General features: G+C 37.0%; 1 protein-coding gene across 1 annotated transcript in view; it reads right to left on the reverse strand.

The window, feature by feature from the left end:
* Positions 1 to 708: 708 nt before the first annotated feature.
* Positions 709 to 17,656, reverse strand: part of Pwwp3b (PWWP domain containing 3B) — a 38,124-nt gene continuing 21,176 nt past the window's right edge. The window contains exons 3-5 of the mRNA XM_048336468.1: positions 8,674 to 8,806; positions 5,726 to 5,880; positions 709 to 4,597 (exon numbers count right to left, since the gene is read on the reverse strand). Of these exons, the coding sequence (XP_048192425.1) occupies positions 2,320 to 4,389 (2,070 nt within the window). The 5' untranslated portion in view covers positions 4,390 to 4,597; positions 5,726 to 5,880; positions 8,674 to 8,806 and the 3' untranslated portion in view covers positions 709 to 2,319. The remainder of the gene's footprint in view (positions 4,598 to 5,725; positions 5,881 to 8,673; positions 8,807 to 17,656) is intronic.

The raw sequence follows: 17,656 nt of genomic DNA on the forward strand, positions 1-17,656 counted from the left end.
GAATGACATTGTCACCTAGATTACAGGAGTAACATATCCTTTCTATGGCACCTGCAATCTAGCCTCACAACTTGAATCTACATATACTTGGCTTTCCTGACTCCTAATTCTATAAATCAATAAAGGAAGTAATAAAAACCTATTAAAGCTGGGTACCAGTGGCTCACACCTGTGATCCTATTCTGAAATCCTACTACTGAGATCTGAGGATCACGGTTTGAAGCCAGCCTAAGCAGGGAAGTCTTGTGAGACTCATCTCCAATTTACCACCAAAAAGCAGGAAGTAGAGCTGTGGTTTAAGTGTGCTAGCCTTGAGCACAAAAGCTCAGGACAGCGTCCAGGCCCTGAATTCAAGCTCCAGGACACACACACAAACACACACACACATACACACATACACACACACACACACACACACACACACACACACTAAAAGCAGGAGAAAGCAATAGCCCACTGAGAAGACCAAATGAGGTAATGTACTGATACAAGAGGGACACAATATTATAGCAGGAAGACAGTGTGCATGTCCAGAGAATATGGTGCTCATATGGTTTGGTGAAGGTCTGGACCACAAGGAAGGTCTATGTATTGCTAGAGGCTGGATACCTGAGGACCATTGGTGGGTCTCAGGCAGGATCAAGACATGTTTGTGGAATCTGCAGTTTATCCAAGTCAAATATTTCTTTGAAAATAATATAAAATCTATCATGAAAGTGAATTTTTTATTTAAAACAATGACATAACAAGCATTGAAATCACGGCAACTACAATAAGCAAATATTGTAAACAAATTGTGTACATATATATGTATGTACACCTATATTTTAATTTTCACAAACATCTTTATGCTGCTGCAGAATCTGAAGTTTGTAGTGAGCATCAAGGTGAGGATTTAATTATTATTTTTAACAAAACAAATATGAAACTGAAGATTTTACACCAACAAGTAGCCATGTAGACACATATGATAAGAGCCCTAGAGTGACAGCTACCTGTCAATATCAAAATGCCATTGGCTAAATGGGACAATTATTCAAATATGGCTACATATACACAATGAAAAGTCTGAAGTTGATAAACTTCATTCTCACTTAAAATAAGATACTTTGTGAGATAAAATTTTAGAAAATCTAATTTATTTTTAAAACATGTAACAAGCTCACATTAAGTTTTAGCACTCTTTTTTACATCAAGTGACTTTACTGACCCATTCCCAAATGATGAGATTCTGGTGAATCTTCCCTCTTTGTGTTATTTGGAATGATTTTCCTGTTGTCATTGATCTTACTAAAGTTAATTAGAACTGTTCTAGGAATACGCCATATGGCAAAGCTTACTTGATGTTTGAGGCAATGACTATATGTTTGGAGATAAAATTTATACCATAGTGTTTGCTTATTCTACAGCTTATATCAAACTAGATTGTGTTGGTAAGCAGTAAGCTGGAACTACTGAGAGGCCAGTATGTACATATAGTAACTCTAGCCGCCTTCTATGTCATCAAACAGCTATGTGAAGAGGCACTCACTATTAGTTATTAACATAGAAGACTGTTTTAAGAAACTACTCAACAATTGAAAGCTAGACACTTTTCAAAATGGAATTTTAAAGAAATATTGAATGAACAAGTCCTTTCAAGCCTGTCCAGGTTATTTTTCTGCATGCAGAAATCGTATTCACACGTATACAGACTACATGCAGATAAGCCACTTATTTTTGAGCTTTAGATTGCTTCCTTGCAAAAGTAACTATTGTTAGGTACAATATATAGCAAAGCTTATCTATCTTTGGTTCTACCTCTCAGAGATATAATTTTTCCAAAAATAAATAGGCATGGCAGGAAAAATAATTTGGCTATCTTAAGAGAAAACTAAGCCCTTTATAAAAAATTGAGCAAAAATATAATTGCCATTTCTTCTATTCTTCTTTCCTAGTTATCTTGCTTAATCTCCATTAACAGTGCAATATTAATATTCAAATGATTGTGCACAGTGTATATAACTATACAGCAAAGATACAGAAATGTTAAAAATAAACAGTACTTTCCTTTAAAGTCATTTAGGAATTACGCATTCAAAAATGTGTGTGAAAATAAAACTGCTGATGTACATTGCAAAATTGGCTCTGAAGAAGCACACACATACAAAAATCAGCGTGGCGAACTGAGGAATCTAGACTGTCCTGTCTCTAAACTGAACACATTATCCAAATCCTCCTATTTCCCATTTTCAGAAAATATTCCCATGTTTGGGAGATGAAATTTATTTAAACTATGATCCATGAAAGCTCCCAGGATGATTCCAACTCTTGTGCTAGTTACTGAGTTCCAGTACTAGGTAATGGCTTCCGTCTCTTCTCAAAGAGAATTTTTGAATCAAATAATTCTCTTTCTCTACAGCCTAGAGATGGTCCTTTTAGATACTTTGCTTCAGCTGCTTCATAATCTAACCCATCCACAGCAGAAATGGAGCAAATAATTGCTTCTGGCAGAAGAACTTCTAGGACAAATTTAATCTTGTCATCTTTTATTCGAGTGAGCATTCTTTGGTCTATTTGTTTGTATATTTCTTGTAGGTATTTCACCACCTCATCCAACTGATCTTCATCTTCAAAGTATGTTTCAATACATGGCATGAACCTCTTGGCATGCAAAAATGAATTCAGCCATCTGGACTTTTTTTTGCCTTTTAAAATGGCCAGAAGATGGTCTTCTGTTCCCTTTGCATTTACAATAAAGTCCACTAGGTTCTTATTGGCTCGGTCCCGAGCAGACTTCATTCGGTCAGGAAGAATTTTCTGATAGGCTAATCTCTTGGCTGGGGAAGTCACACTCATTTGTTCCCCACTATCATCATTGTACAGCTTTGGAAATAAATTTCTGAAGGTATCTCGTTTGATTTCTTTTCGGACTGGATAACTGATGTCAGCAGCAAAATACTCAAGGAAAGAACCTGCGAAAGAGCCACACCCTATTCTAACTCTGTAGTCACAAATCAGTGAAATGCACCAATCAATGCTCTCCCTGTACTCCTCCCTGGCTTTATCCACTAGTGCTTGCTTCTCTTTACAGTCATATTTTTTTAATCTTCTGAAAGGCACTCTAATTCCTTTTTTTTCAGAGCTCATGTCTGCCTCAACAAAAATCACACTTGCTTTCCTCTCCTTTCGCCTGATACTTTTCACTACTGCTGGCCAAAATGGGTATTTTTGGTATTTAAACCAGACAATGATCCCAGTTTCAAAAGCACATGGCTTGTAATCAAGAACTAAGCGTGGAAGCTCTTCTTCTTCATCAGTGTCATCTAATGCAAGAGTGCTAACATGCTGCACACTCAATGCACTGGTTGAAGCTGACGCTTCACCCTCAAGTTCAAAATCCAGTCTTTGAAAACTTCCTTCATCATTCCTCAAAAGTGAATAATCCAGCACAGAGTTAGAGGCACTAAGTGAAACCTGACATTCCCCTGAACTAGTAGAACAAGATGGTTCAGCCTCCATGTCTGTTTCCACAGGAGGCTGACTCTGGCTGGCATCTGAGCTTGGATTTGCATTTGAGGGACCCTCTTCAGGATTATCAATATTTTCTGCAAGATAAGAGCACTGAGAGGAAACAGCTTGGTCTTCTGGGGAGCTATCTGGATCCTCCTCTTTCAAGGCTTTGGGCACCACCAAGTCATCTGACAAAAATGGAACAAACTTTTCATCTTTAATATCTGCATTCTCTTCTTTCACTGTGGCCATAATTGCTGCAATGTCAATCTTTTTCTTATCTTCTTTTTCATCACCTGAAAATGAAGCATAAGTTTCGTTCCAGTAGAAGTTTGGTGATGGCTTTGTTTCTATTTCGTCTTCAATAGCATCACTGGCTATGTTCACCTGTGATTTATCATCGGATAGGAAGTCATCATTTTCTGTAGGTTCTATGAGGGCTGCTTGGTTTTCATTTTCTTCCCGAGAATTCACACAGTCCCCTTCATGCTGCCGAAGCTTTTTATGAGGGGGATGCTCAGATGGCTCTTGCAGTACATTCTTGGTCAGTGTAGAGGTCTTGTCTTCATTTGAAATATCTTCCGGACTCAAATTTGCTCTCTCATTCAGGATATCAAGTGCCATTTTTAGGGATCTTTCATAAGCTGTTTCCTCTCTAGGGAGCGCACTGACCTCTGACTCTATTTTTAGGGAAGAAATGATTACTTCAATTGCAGATTTGTTTAGGATCTTTGTTTCTGTGCTATCTACTCTAACTTTTTCATCTAGTAAGAGTATTTGGACTTCTAGTGCAAATGTGCTTTTTCTCTTACCATCTGATGAAATGTCAGATCTGGACAAAACTTTTGCTGGCCATAACTGCTCTTTCCAATTGCAGAGGATATACTCAGCATTCATTGTGATTTAGATTTGTGTGCCAAGTAGTTACTGTCAGTGGTTGAGATGGATGACTGTCCTTGCCTCTACCAACACAAATCCTACCAAAAATACCAGTCTTACAAATGTCTCTTTCGATGCTAGACCACAAATGGTGTATGAGTTATCGGGTCTCTTCTCTTCAATCACAGTTTCTCCAAGACATTGAATATGTTTGAATAGCACAATTCTAGAAAATAATAAAGCAAAAAAAAGAAAAGTATCAATAAATGAAATCACATCATTTTTTCAAGGTATAGTACAATCAGCATTAACACATGAGAGATAAACTAAAAGACACTGCTCAGTAAGAAGACAGACAAAATGCAGCATAATGTAGGAGGATAAAGAAACTGGGACATTTTTTACAGTTCTTCAAATTTAAGAACTCACAATCTTATTAAGGAGAGAGTATATACATGTCAGTAGAGAAGGGAGAGCTCATGGTAACCTGTAAGGTAATTTGTTATTAGATAGATGGATATTTTTCTCTCTTTACTGTTATACCTGCGGATCTCCAAACTTTTCAGGTGTCAGAATGATAGGTAGGACTGTTCGGATGGACTTTTTTATTTCTAGGATCCATCTTGAAAATCTGAGACTCAAAAATTTTGTGTTTCGAGCAAGGTTAATAATGATTCTAATGCTATGTTTCCAAGAAGACATTGCAAAGCTGAATGCTAGCTAAACATAGCTTCATAGTGTTTAGGCCACATGTGCTTTGCTATTCTTCCAAAAAGCAAGCAGGCCAAAAAAATGGGTTATGTATATTCTTGACATACTCAAAACCAAATGGCCTTCTAAAAAGTATATTTCAGAATGACTGCTATGATCACATATTAGATAGTGTAGTTATCAAGAATTTTAGAATTCATGAACACCTCAGGGGGGGAAGGGGGAGGGGGCGGGGGGTATGAGGGACAAGGTAACAAACAGTACAAGAAATGTATCCAATGCCTAAAGTATGAAACTGTAATCTCTGTACATCAGTTTTATAATAAAAACTTTAAAAAAAGAATTTTAGAGTTCAGTCATTGGTTGGAACTTTAGGTAGACCAAAGCCTCTTGTATTTCTTCATAATAATTAAAAACATTTTTCTCAAAAACGAGGTGCTATGACTTTTAATTATACACATTTGGATACTCAATGGAGATCAAAGAATTGTACTTCAAATTCTCAACTGAAGGCAATTTTAATGTAAGACACAGTCTTAAATTTAAGATGATACAGTCCCAAAGCACGAGCAAAGGAAATTATTCTCCAACATCTCATCCTGTTTTAAATGCACACCTCTTTGTAAAATGGAAAGAGTCTTACTATCTGTCACATGGATCAGAGCTGGCTTGTCACTCCACCTGCTAGTACAGCAGAGCCTTCACCCTGCTGGGCACTTCAGTGGCTGCACTGCCTCACTGGGATTCAACTGGCACCACACGCAGATTGCCTAAGTCACGTGCACCTTAGATATTCACCTAGGTTGTTTAAAAAAAAGACAGGGAGTCAATAACATGGAAGAAGTAGGATCAAAATTTCCACACCAAAATTCTACCACGCATGTCATTCTAAAACATAGGGATGAGATGAAATCCCATGCTTATCTTCCTTCATCTTCTAATACTGTGAAATGTTCTTTGGGCCACAATTATTATATTTTTGAGATCATGATGAAATCATCTCTCGAAGAATAGTGGGAAATAGGCAAGAAGGAAATAACAATTGCCTTGTATCTTACTGTGAGTCATATGATACATTTTCTCTTTGAATCCTCACCTCAATCATCATGTGGATGTCTTTCTTCCTTACACTTGCACATTTTTTAATGGAGTCACAGTTATACTGTACATGCTGTCTCACAGTCTATTAATACTAAATTGTTTCACTACTTTGTTAATCTACATCATAAAAAAAATGTCTGGAGAAAACTTAGGCTATCTGGCAGGAGCCATCTTGTGGTTAAAATCGGAGCTCCAGCCTGCCCATGGTGAATATGCAGGGCCTTAACCACTAAAAGAGTGTTCTTATGGGAGAAGGATAGAAACTACATTAGCTATCTAGAGTCTTTTCAGGCTTTTAGAAGTCCCTGTTTTAGATTTAAATGATTTTATGGTACGGGATTATAACAGGATCATATCTTCAGCCACAATGTGATCATGAAAACATCAAGAAGCTTATTAGAATTGAAAAGATGCAAAATGATGTACAAAAGGAAGCACAGCTATACACAGATATATAACTTCTATATATCATTCTAGAAATTTATGATACATATGTGTAGATACATACATATATTTCTACATCTCTAGATATCTCTCTATATATCTTTATTAATCAATCAATCTGTCTATCTATGATTGTTTTTTAGAGAACCATTCAAGGATATGGCTTAAGCATAGTCCCAAATGTTTTCTACGTGACTTTTTGTTCACTTTTTACCCCACATGATTTTATTTTTTGCCAGTGCTGTGGCTTGAGTTCAAGGCTTTATGATCTTCCTTGGCTTTTTTCACTCAAGGCTGGTGTTCTATTACTTGATCCATGGCTCCACTTCTGGCTTTTTGGTGATTAATTAGAGATAAAATTCTTACAGACTTTCCTGTCTGGGGCCAGCTTTGAACTGTGATAATCAGTTCTCAGTCTCCTGAGCAGCTAGGATTATAGGCATAAACTACCAGCACTCAGCTTCACACAATTTTATAATTTCCATGAAGATACAAAAAATAAGTAATTATAAAGAGATGCTTTTTATGTGTATGTGCCAATCCTGGTGCTTGAAACTCAGGGCCTGGGTGCTGTCCCTGAGCTTCTCTGCTCAAGTCTTTCAATCTACCACTTTGAGCCACAGTTCTGCTTCTGGCTTTTTTTAGATGGTTAATTGGAGATAGAATCTCATGGATTTTCCTGTCTGGGCTGGCTTTGAACTGAGATTCTCAGATCCCAGTTTCCTAGCCTCCTGAGCAGCCAAAATTACAGATATAGGCTAAAGTGATACTTTTTAAAAACAGAATATTAAAATCATTCTTGTCGACATGACCATACAAAGAATCCCATTTGTACTTTGGTAAATATTTTTTTCAGATTTGGTTGCATACATTATAATAACCAAGTACTATACATTCATATTATGCACTTACCTATATTAAAATAGCATAAATACTTATTCAGAAAGAAGAGAATTTAATATATGCTATTCTATTTGTCTTATGCTATTTCTCAGACTTCAGATCACTGCAGGAAGAGGTTCTTATGGTTTCTATTCATAAGATATACAATATTGCATAGTATAGACATACCATATAATATTTTTTCAGTTGCTTACAGAAATAAACCAAATACTCTATCTCACTCATAAACTTATATGACACAAATAATTGGTTCCTTCTGATCACAACTGAAGTGACACACTGCATGGAGGACATACAAGGCTACAGTCAAAACAGATACTAGGCTATCCACTTGCTTGGGTTGAGGAAAATTTTCCATTGCTATCAAGAGGTAAGAGAAAAGAAACACAGGAACATGAATGTGTGTGTGTGTGTGTGCTTGTGCACCTGTGTGTGCATGCGTATGCATGCATATGTGCTTGTAAGTGTATATGTGTTGGAAACAAAATGCGTATGCTGTTTCAGCTGCATTTTCTTCTATGATTGTAAGGATAATCATGAGAGACTCTACTCTGAAAGATGTTGCAACAGATTAGAATAATATTAAAACAGCAATCTGATTAACCAGAAATGCTGGATACTGACAGAAGGGTTAATTTCTTCTAGTTTTTTTCTAGTCACACATATTGGCATATATACACTGTGTGCAGTGTCTTCACTCAACTATCTTTGATCTCTTCTCCATGCTCATACACATGTGACACACACACTCTATCCACGTATCAATTTATAGAAGTAATTTCCCATGCTTTCCATTACATCTATCATTTCATATTTCTGTGCAAATCAATAAGGCTTAAAACTTAAAAAAAGAACACAGTGTCTGGCAACATAGACATGGAATTCCAAAGCAATAAATTATCATGAGCAGCCATGCTGCAGTGAAGCCTTAATTTAGAGGCTGTAATCTGATCACCCCCTTCCCCACTGTGGACTTATAAAGCCTTGGGAGGTAGAAAAATTCCAGAGGATTAATTCCTTCAAAATGGAAACGATTCTCACAAAACCACACATCCTTCCTTCCTGCCACTCCAAAACCTATTTTTCGTCTTTACTCCAGAGCCCTGAAAAGTCACTAGAAAATAAATTTCAGACAGACATTACCTTGAAGCTTCTTGTCAGCTGCAGCTTGGTGAAATGCAGCTCCTCTTCCAAGACTGGTCAGGCAGAGCTGACTGCCAAGCTGTTCAGAGAAGACTCCGCCCCCCAGCTGTGATGAGGAGCAGGAGGCCCCGCCCTGAATTAGAGGGGAGAGAATTGGCTGAAGAAATCGCAGAAAGGTTGTAGGGTGGAAATACTCCGTTTAGAAGACCTTTACAAAGTAGTGGCAACAAGGATGTGTTTAATTTCCCTCTCAACACTTTGGGTGGGTAATTTCTTCAAGAAAACAGGTAGCAAATCACTGTATTTATAATAAAGCCCAATTAACATATCACTCACACAGTTCTTTCTTGCATTTTCTCTTTTTTTTCTCTTAAACCCTTTAGGAAAGTTGTAGAGGTTTCTTTTATATAAATTTATTTCTGACTACAAGCAGAAAATGACTGGTTCAGTGGAGAAGTCCCTATTTCATACGGTCTTATCAAGAACTGGAAATTTCTTTCTCATACATTTTGTTATTTTCCACTTGGGCAATTCTATATGGGGAGAAATTTTTTTTATTATTTTTATTTTTGGCCAGTCCTGGGCCTTGGACTCAGGGCCTGAGCACTGTCCCTGGCTTCCTTTTTGCTCAAGGCTAGCACTCTGCCACTTGAGCCACAGTGCCACTTCTGGCCATTTTCTGTATATGTGGTGCTGGGGAATCGAACCCAGGGCCTCATGTATACGAGGCAAGCTCTCTCGCCACTAGGCCATAACCCCAGCCCCGGGAGAATTATTTTTTAATTGATATGTTTCTCTTTATTCCTATGCCTGAAATATATTTTATGCATCTTGTTCATCAGAATTTTCTGATTTTAAACTTAAGCTTTGTCATCTGACTTAAGTTAGAAAGCCAATTTAAAACATAATTATTGATAATTTGGGGAATGAAGTATTTTACTGGCCTTAGTGTCACATAATATAGAATATTAGTCATATACCTATAGCTGCATTTATAAATACACATTTATATAAAGCATCAGTGTTAGAATGAAAAACTACACAAAATGAATGGCATATATCATCTGATATGTTATTGGGAGGCTCTAGTAACCACATTATATAAGATGTTTGTGCTATAAACAACCCTTAGATCTCAGAGGTCCACGCCCAAAAGGATTGTTTTGCTGCTGTCAAATGTCAATATAAACAATCCAGTGGCCAGAAAGGGAAGATGCTCTGGTCCTAACAGTGACTAAGCAACTCAACTTATGGGTCAACAAAATTCTTGGGTCTTGAAGTCATGCAGTGAATTGTCTACACCTGGCTGTGGCCAAGAGCCATAAGAAAAAGTGCTCTAAATCACTAGCCATAAAAGAAATGCAAATCAAAACAACATTGAGATTCCATCTCACCCCAGTAAGAATGTCCTATATCAAGAAAACTAACAATAACAACTATTGGAGGGGATGTGCCCAAAAGGGAACCCTACTTCATTGTTGGTGGGAATGTAAACTGGTTCAGCCACTTTGGCAAGCAGTATGGAGATTCCTCAGAAGGCTAAACATAGAACTCCCCTATGACCCAGCAGCCCCACTTTTGGGTATCTATCCAAAAGACCACAAACATAATCACACTAAAGCCACCAGCACAACAATGTTCATCACAGCACAACTGGTCATAGCTAGAAGCTGGAACCACCCAGATGCCCCTCAGTAGATGAGTGGATCAGGAAAATGTGGTACATATACACAATGGAATTGTATGCCTCTATCAGAAAGAATGACATGTCCCCATTTGTAAGGAAATGGAAGGAGTTGGAAAACATTATACTAAGTGAAGTGAGCCAGACCCAAAGAAACATGGACTCTATGGTCTCCCTTATTGGGAATAATTAGCACAGGTTTAGGCAGTCACAGCAGAGGATCACAGGAGCCCAATAGGTATTCCCTTATGAACACATAAGATAATGCTAAGTGAAATGAACTCCATGTTATGGAAACGATTGTTATATCACAGTTGTAACTACTTTCAACGTCCTATGTGTATCTGTAGCTTCTATTATTGATGATGTTCTTGTATCACCTTCCAGTGGTTGTACCTACACTATCTCTGTAATCTTATCTGAGTATACTGGAAACCGTGTATACTGGTATTAGAACTAGGAAATTGAAAGGGAATACCAAAATTGAGAGACACAGGGTAAAAAAGACAAACAACTACAAAAGCAATACTTGCAAAACTGTTTGGTAAAAGTGAACTGAACACTTCAGGGGGGGAAAGGATAAGGGGGAGGAGGGAGGGGGGTATGAGGGACAAGGTAACAAACAGTACAAGAAATGTATCCAAATCCTAACTATGAAACTGTAACCTCTCTGTACATCAGTTTGATAATAAAAATTTGAAAAAAAAAAAGAAGAGGAAGGATGGAGATTCATGTGGATGGTTTTAAGAGCCAGTTCTGGTAGCCACCATTGCTGGCCACGGTCTACTAGCCACAACTCTGGACAGGTATGCAAAGCCAACCCAGCTGCCAGAGAGGAGAGGAATGTAGTCTCTTTGTGACCCCAGGTGGAAAATGAAAAAAAGTTGGTGAATAGGTAGTATTTTCAGCAACACAGGAATTTTCCTTTTCAGTTTTTATATACTTGGGTTATTTAAAGATTTTAAAATAACAATGTATCACATTTATAATGAACCAGAGAGAATCTTCAAGTTTTTCACTCAAAGACTACTCAAAAATTCTTTTTCATCAGCAGAACTCCAGTTTCAGGGTGGCAGTGGGAGCTTCTGAAATTTTCCTTCTCTCAAATTCCCTCTCTGTAAGCCATATTTATGTGATGGAATTTCTTGCCAAAAAAATGAAAATAAAAACTGCTGTGAAGATGATATTGAAAGCACCTTTCAAGGGGTGGAGGGATAAACAACCAGTGTGGTATTTCTTCATTTTCCTTATTTACATCCTAGAAATTTGCCAAAACAGAAAGAGTTTAGATAGCCACTCTGAATCAAGAAGTGACTAGGGTGGATGTACATGAATCACTCAACATATTACAACAACGAACTTTAGTTTTACTGAAGTTATTGTGTTTTACCATCTCTCTACCTAGTAGTAGCAGAAAGTAGTTGATCTTACAACATGCAATAAAAATAAATCATTCTTCTTATCGAATTAATCTTTTCAATGCTTTTAAAGTCTTTTCATTCTAATTGAAGTGAATCATTTCAAAGCATTTAACATATTATTATATAATCTAAACAGGATTATTGGACCAATGTACAGATTTGATTATGAGCTTTACAATTTTCATTCTGTCCTGTCATATCATAAATTTAAAAACACAAAGGGCCTTTTTCTTCCTCTATCTTTTTTCTCTCATTTCTTTCTTCCTCTCTTCTTCCTTCCCTTCTGTCTCCCCACACTTCCATCTTATGTCGGCTGGCAGTTTGCTCTCCCCCAAAAAACTCTTTAAAAAAACAACAAAAAACAAAACCACAAAGGCACACAGATTACTCACTATATCTAAAAACTATATTTTCTTCAGTCTCTTTTGTTGATTTTACATATAGCATATAAGTGAGGAAATGCTATACCACTTCATTATTTCCCAAACAAAATGCAAAGTAAGAGGTCAACTCCATGGTGGGCACCATTGTCTCATATACTACACAAGAGGATAAGATCTGAGGATCTTGATTCAAAGCTGGTGGAGGCAGGAAAGTCTATACGATTCTATCTCCAAATAGACACCAAAAAGCTGGAAGTGGAGCTGTGGCTCAAATGTTAGAGTGCTAGCCTTGACAATAAAACTCAAAGTGCCCAGACCTTGAGTTCAAGCTCTAGTATTAGCGTGTATGCACATGCACGCACACACACACACACACACACACACACACACACACACACACACAAATCAAATCAAATCCACTGGAGGGGTGAGTGATGGCCAAATAATAAAGGCTAATATTACAGTACTAATATTAAAATGAATATAGATGGTCATAGAGAAAGTGTCTAATACCTTTATGTTTTTGTATGACAGACATTATTCTTAGCACTTAACATATTATTTACTAATACATGGTTATAACATGCATAAAAGTCCTCTAACTGCTCACTTAGCATGAAAAGATTAATATTATTAACTATAATAAAAGTGTTTTCTCACCATGTGCCAGGCATTCTACCAAGTACTCTACATTCATCCTCCTCCTGATTCTTACAAAATCTTGTTTGATAGGTGCTATGGATTGAATGTGATCTTCAAATTCCTAATGTAAAAATGTTGAATACAAATGTCAAGGTCCTACCTTAAAGGTAAGACCGTTTAAGAGTTGATTAGCTCCTGTGGGCTCTGTCCTCAGGAATACATTAATGTCATTATAGCAGGACTGAGGTAGTCATCATGGGAGTGGGTTCCTGATAAAAGGATGCATTTGTTCCCCTTTGTTCTTTCTCTTCATGTGATACTTTCTGCTGTATTGTAATGCATCAATGAGGCCCTCACCAGATGCAGATCCTCACTCTTAGAATTCTCAGACTCCAGAACTCTCATCTAAATGAGTGTCTACTGTTTATAGTCTCAGTCTCAAGTATTCCATTGTAGCAGCACAAAATGACAGTCGATATTAAGAGCATTCTCATCTTGGACATGAGGCTTTAGAGATATTAATGCACTTTTGCAAGCATGTCCAGAGAGTATTTGGCACATGGCATTTGGATCTAGGTCCTCTTAACTCCAGAGTCAATACTGTTAATCATTAAGACACACTTCCCTTCACTCATTGGAAACTGGAAACATTCTGTGAAAGTGTATGGGATGAATGGATGAGTAACTAAAAGAATCTAAAATGGTATATGCCGAGTCACTGGAATGTAAAGAAATCATGATATAATATACCTGATGTCACACCTAATCTGACTTCCTTTATGCCTTTGTTGTTGTCAGTGTCTAATATGATACAATGTAATTATGGTAGTGAGTAATATCCCATGCCCTTTGCCAAATTATACTGATTACAAGTAAAGCATAGGTTCTGTCCACCTACAAGGGGACACTGTCCAAAGGCAGCCATCCTGTGTATCTGCTGCACCAAATAGGAATAAAGGTTTTATGGGCAATGAAATTCTACTGTTTCTTGAAATGTGGTGTTAGTTGCATGAATGTAGACATACGTACAAAAATGTTAAGTAGAGTATATGATGCTTTAACTATGATTTTAACATGATAATTCAAGAGTAAAAGTTCAAGTGAAACACAGTAATAACTATTACATAAAAAACAACTCTGTTAAAGTACGCTTTAGAATCCATTATTTTCTTCCTGTATCATATTTAATAAAAACCACAAAAGACCCTCATACATTTATAATTACATAGATGTATATATAATATTTTGGATACAAAAAGGACTAAGAAAATGTCATCCATAACAATAGCAAATCTCTTGGTAGCATACAAAGTTCAACTGCCTTCAGTCCACCACAGAACCAAATTAAATTAAATATCAAAGGGTAAGGAGTCCCTTTCCAGAAAGACATGACATTGTTATCATTTAATTCTCTAGAGCAGAGACAATAGTGGCTATCATAGGAGCAGTTGGAAAACAAATCACCTGAGCCTGGTGATTTGCTCATGCCTGAGATCTATGAGTTGTGGTCCAAAAGCTGGAAGTGGAAATGTGGCCTTAGTGGTAGAGCACCAGCCTTGAGAGACAAAGCTAAGGAACAGAGTCCAGGTCTTGAGTTGAAGCCCCAGTACTATTACTAAACAAATCTGAGATGTTGGTAAAATGTTAAAAGGTAAAGAGCTGGGTCTAACTTTTCAGTTATTATTTGAAGCCTGTGATACTCCTACACTTACTGCTAAGTTCTTTTCCATGGTTCTTAACTAGAAGGTCACAAAAATAAGAAGGGACCAAGTAAGTGTCCAAAAGAGCCTGTATCACTGGTTCAAGTATGTGAAACCAGCTAATCTGAGGAGATTGATAACCTTAAATCCAAGCTCTTTTATCATGAAGCACCAAAGGATTAAGCCACTGGGGTGAAACAGTAAATCTCTTGGACCCACGCAAAAATCTAGTGTTTCTGGGAAAGGAAAAGAAGTAAAATGTATTTGACTGAGGAGAGAGAGACAGGGAACTCAAGCAGGACAAAACAAACAGCCATTGCTGTTGAAGGAGAAATAGAGGGAGGGGAAGGATCTTATAGAAATAAAAAGCAGTAGGCAGCTAAATCTGAGGAAGGGACCTGAAAATACTTCCTACCATCGACCAACTGCAGATACAAGTCAGAATTTGGCTCTGAATAGGAGAGAAAGGGATCTGAGATAGCCTCAGTGCTCATGGTCTGGGTGTACAGGGCCTCCCTAAGGTTATGGCTACACAAGATGACAGAAAATACTTCTGTTCTCACACCTCATACTAACAGCAGCCTATTGTTACAAAACAGTCCACAGCTTCAGGACAGACCCTCCTTGTAAAGCAACTCTGAAAACTTAGGGTGGAGAATCATGCAAAAATATCTGCTAGCATTCTAAGTGTCACTTAAGAACAGAAAACTACATACCAGTATCTGTCATAAACTTAGAAACATAATCGTTAGCAAAATGCTATTAAAGGCAACGATGCAGAAAAAGATAATATATGAAGAGCAAATGGAGTTTATCCTAAGAATGTAAGGATAATTCATCATATGCAAATAAATCAAGGTAACACCCTATTGGCAGGCAGACTAGAAAAGATGCAAAAATAGCTTATTGGTGCAAAAAAGTATCTGACAAAATTTCAGAAGCATGCAGGACAAAAACACTTAATCATGCTATAAAATAAATGGATCATCTACAACTTAAGCAAGAGTTATCTACAATGAAAGCTGGGAAGATTGCCTACATAATCAGAGATTCAGGGTTCTAACACATACTTCACTTCAAGAGATTGACAACAGGGAAAATATAAACATATACAGAATCACAAGAACAAAAAATAACTTATACCTAACACACACAAGGATGGAAAACTACGAAGTGCCTTCCTGTCATCCCCCATTGTGTGTTCACAGCATGGCTAAGCTGACATAGCGTTCCCCCCATGGGGACCCTGACTAGCGCAGACAACAACACACCTGAAAATCCAGAGTTACACAGATCAGCAACATGAGACCAATGCATCTAAATGCAGAAGAACAGATTCAAACCAATAAAATTAGAGACGCCATAGGAAACATTAAAACAAACATCCAAGAAATCCAAATGATAATAAAGGACTACAATCAAAACCTATACTCAAATGAAGTGGAATACCTAGTAGAAATGTGCAAATTTCTAGAAATGTACAAACTACCTAAGCTGGACCAAGAAGATATTAACCAATTAAACAGGCCCATAACATGCAAGGAGAATGAGGAAGTAATCAGAAGTCTTCCAACAAGGAAAACCTCAGGTGCTGCCTGATGTATTTATGAATGAATTCTATAAGATTTTTAAAGTTAACTAACACCAACACTCCTCAAAATTTTCTGTGAAACAGAAGCAGAAGGATAAATTTCAAACTCATCACATGAAGCCAATAGCACACTTATCCCCAAACCAGGTAAAGAACCAACAAATTTCTCTGATGAAAACAAATGCAAAGCTCTTCAATAAAATATTACGCAACAGAATCCAGAAACACATCAAAAAATAATATATTATGATCAAGTAGGCTTCATCCCACAGATACAAAGCTGGTTTAATGTACATAAGTCAATAAATGTAATACACCACATCAACAAAGACAAGAACCACATGATCAGCTCAAGAGATACAAAAAAAAAACCTTAGACAAAACATTCATTCATGTAAAAAGCTTTGGAGAAGCTAGGAAAAGAAGGAACATCCCTTAAAATAATATAGGCTATATATAACAGCCAACATCAAACTAAACAGTGAAAAACTAAAACTATTTCCCCTAAAATTAGTAATCAGACAAGGATGTCCTTTCTCTTTACTCTTCTTCGACATAGTTTTGGAATCCCTAGCTAGAGCAATACAGCAAGAAAAGGACATAAACAGGATTCACATAGGGGAAGAAGAAATTAAACCATTCCTATTTGCAGACGACATGATTTTATACCTAAAGGACCCAAATGACTCAACCCCCAAGCTCCTGGAACTGATCAACCACTGTGACAAAGTATCAAGGTACAAAATTAACCCATAAAATTGTAGCCTTTCTGTCTGTCAACAATGTACAAGCAGAAAGGGAAATCAGAAAACAATTTCATTTGCAATAACTTGAAAAAATATCTGACTCTACCTAACCAAAATGTAAATGGTCTTTATAGTGAAAAATATAAAAATTTGACCAAAAAATCAAAGAGGACATCAGGAAATAGAAGACTTTCCATGTTCATGGATAGGTAGAATATTGTAAAAATGTTCATACTGCAAAAAATAATATACAAACTCGGTGCAATCCCCATCAAAATCTTAATGATGTTCTTTATTGAGATAGAAAAGAAACAATAAAAAATTCATATGGAATAACAAAAGATCTAGAATAGCCAAAGCAATTCTAGACAAAAAATAATGCAGGTGGTATCACAAAACCAGCTCTCAAGCTTTACTACGGAGCTATAATAACAAAAGCAGCTTAGTACTGGCACAAAAATAGACCTGAATATCAGTGAAACTGACTAAAAGACCCATAAATAAAAGCATGCACTTATAGTTATCTGATATTTAATATGGGAGGCAAAGACATATGATGGAAAATAGATATCCTCTTCAATAGTTTGTGTTGGGAAAACTGGGCATCCATATGCAGAAAACTAAAAGTGGATCCCTGTTTGTCACCAGGCACTAATATCAATTCAAAGTGGATCAAAAACCCCAATATCAGACGTGAAAATTTGAAACTACTATGAGAGAATAGGAGAAACATTAAAATAGGTATAGGTAGAAACTTGCTAAAAAGAGTCCCACAGGTACAACAGTAAGGAGAGGGACTTGACAAGTCGGACTAGA

The sequence above is a fragment of the Perognathus longimembris genome, chromosome 28 (genome assembly GCF_023159225.1).
Source record: "Perognathus longimembris pacificus isolate PPM17 chromosome 28, ASM2315922v1, whole genome shotgun sequence".
NCBI classification, from domain to species: domain Eukaryota; kingdom Metazoa; phylum Chordata; class Mammalia; order Rodentia; family Heteromyidae; genus Perognathus; species Perognathus longimembris.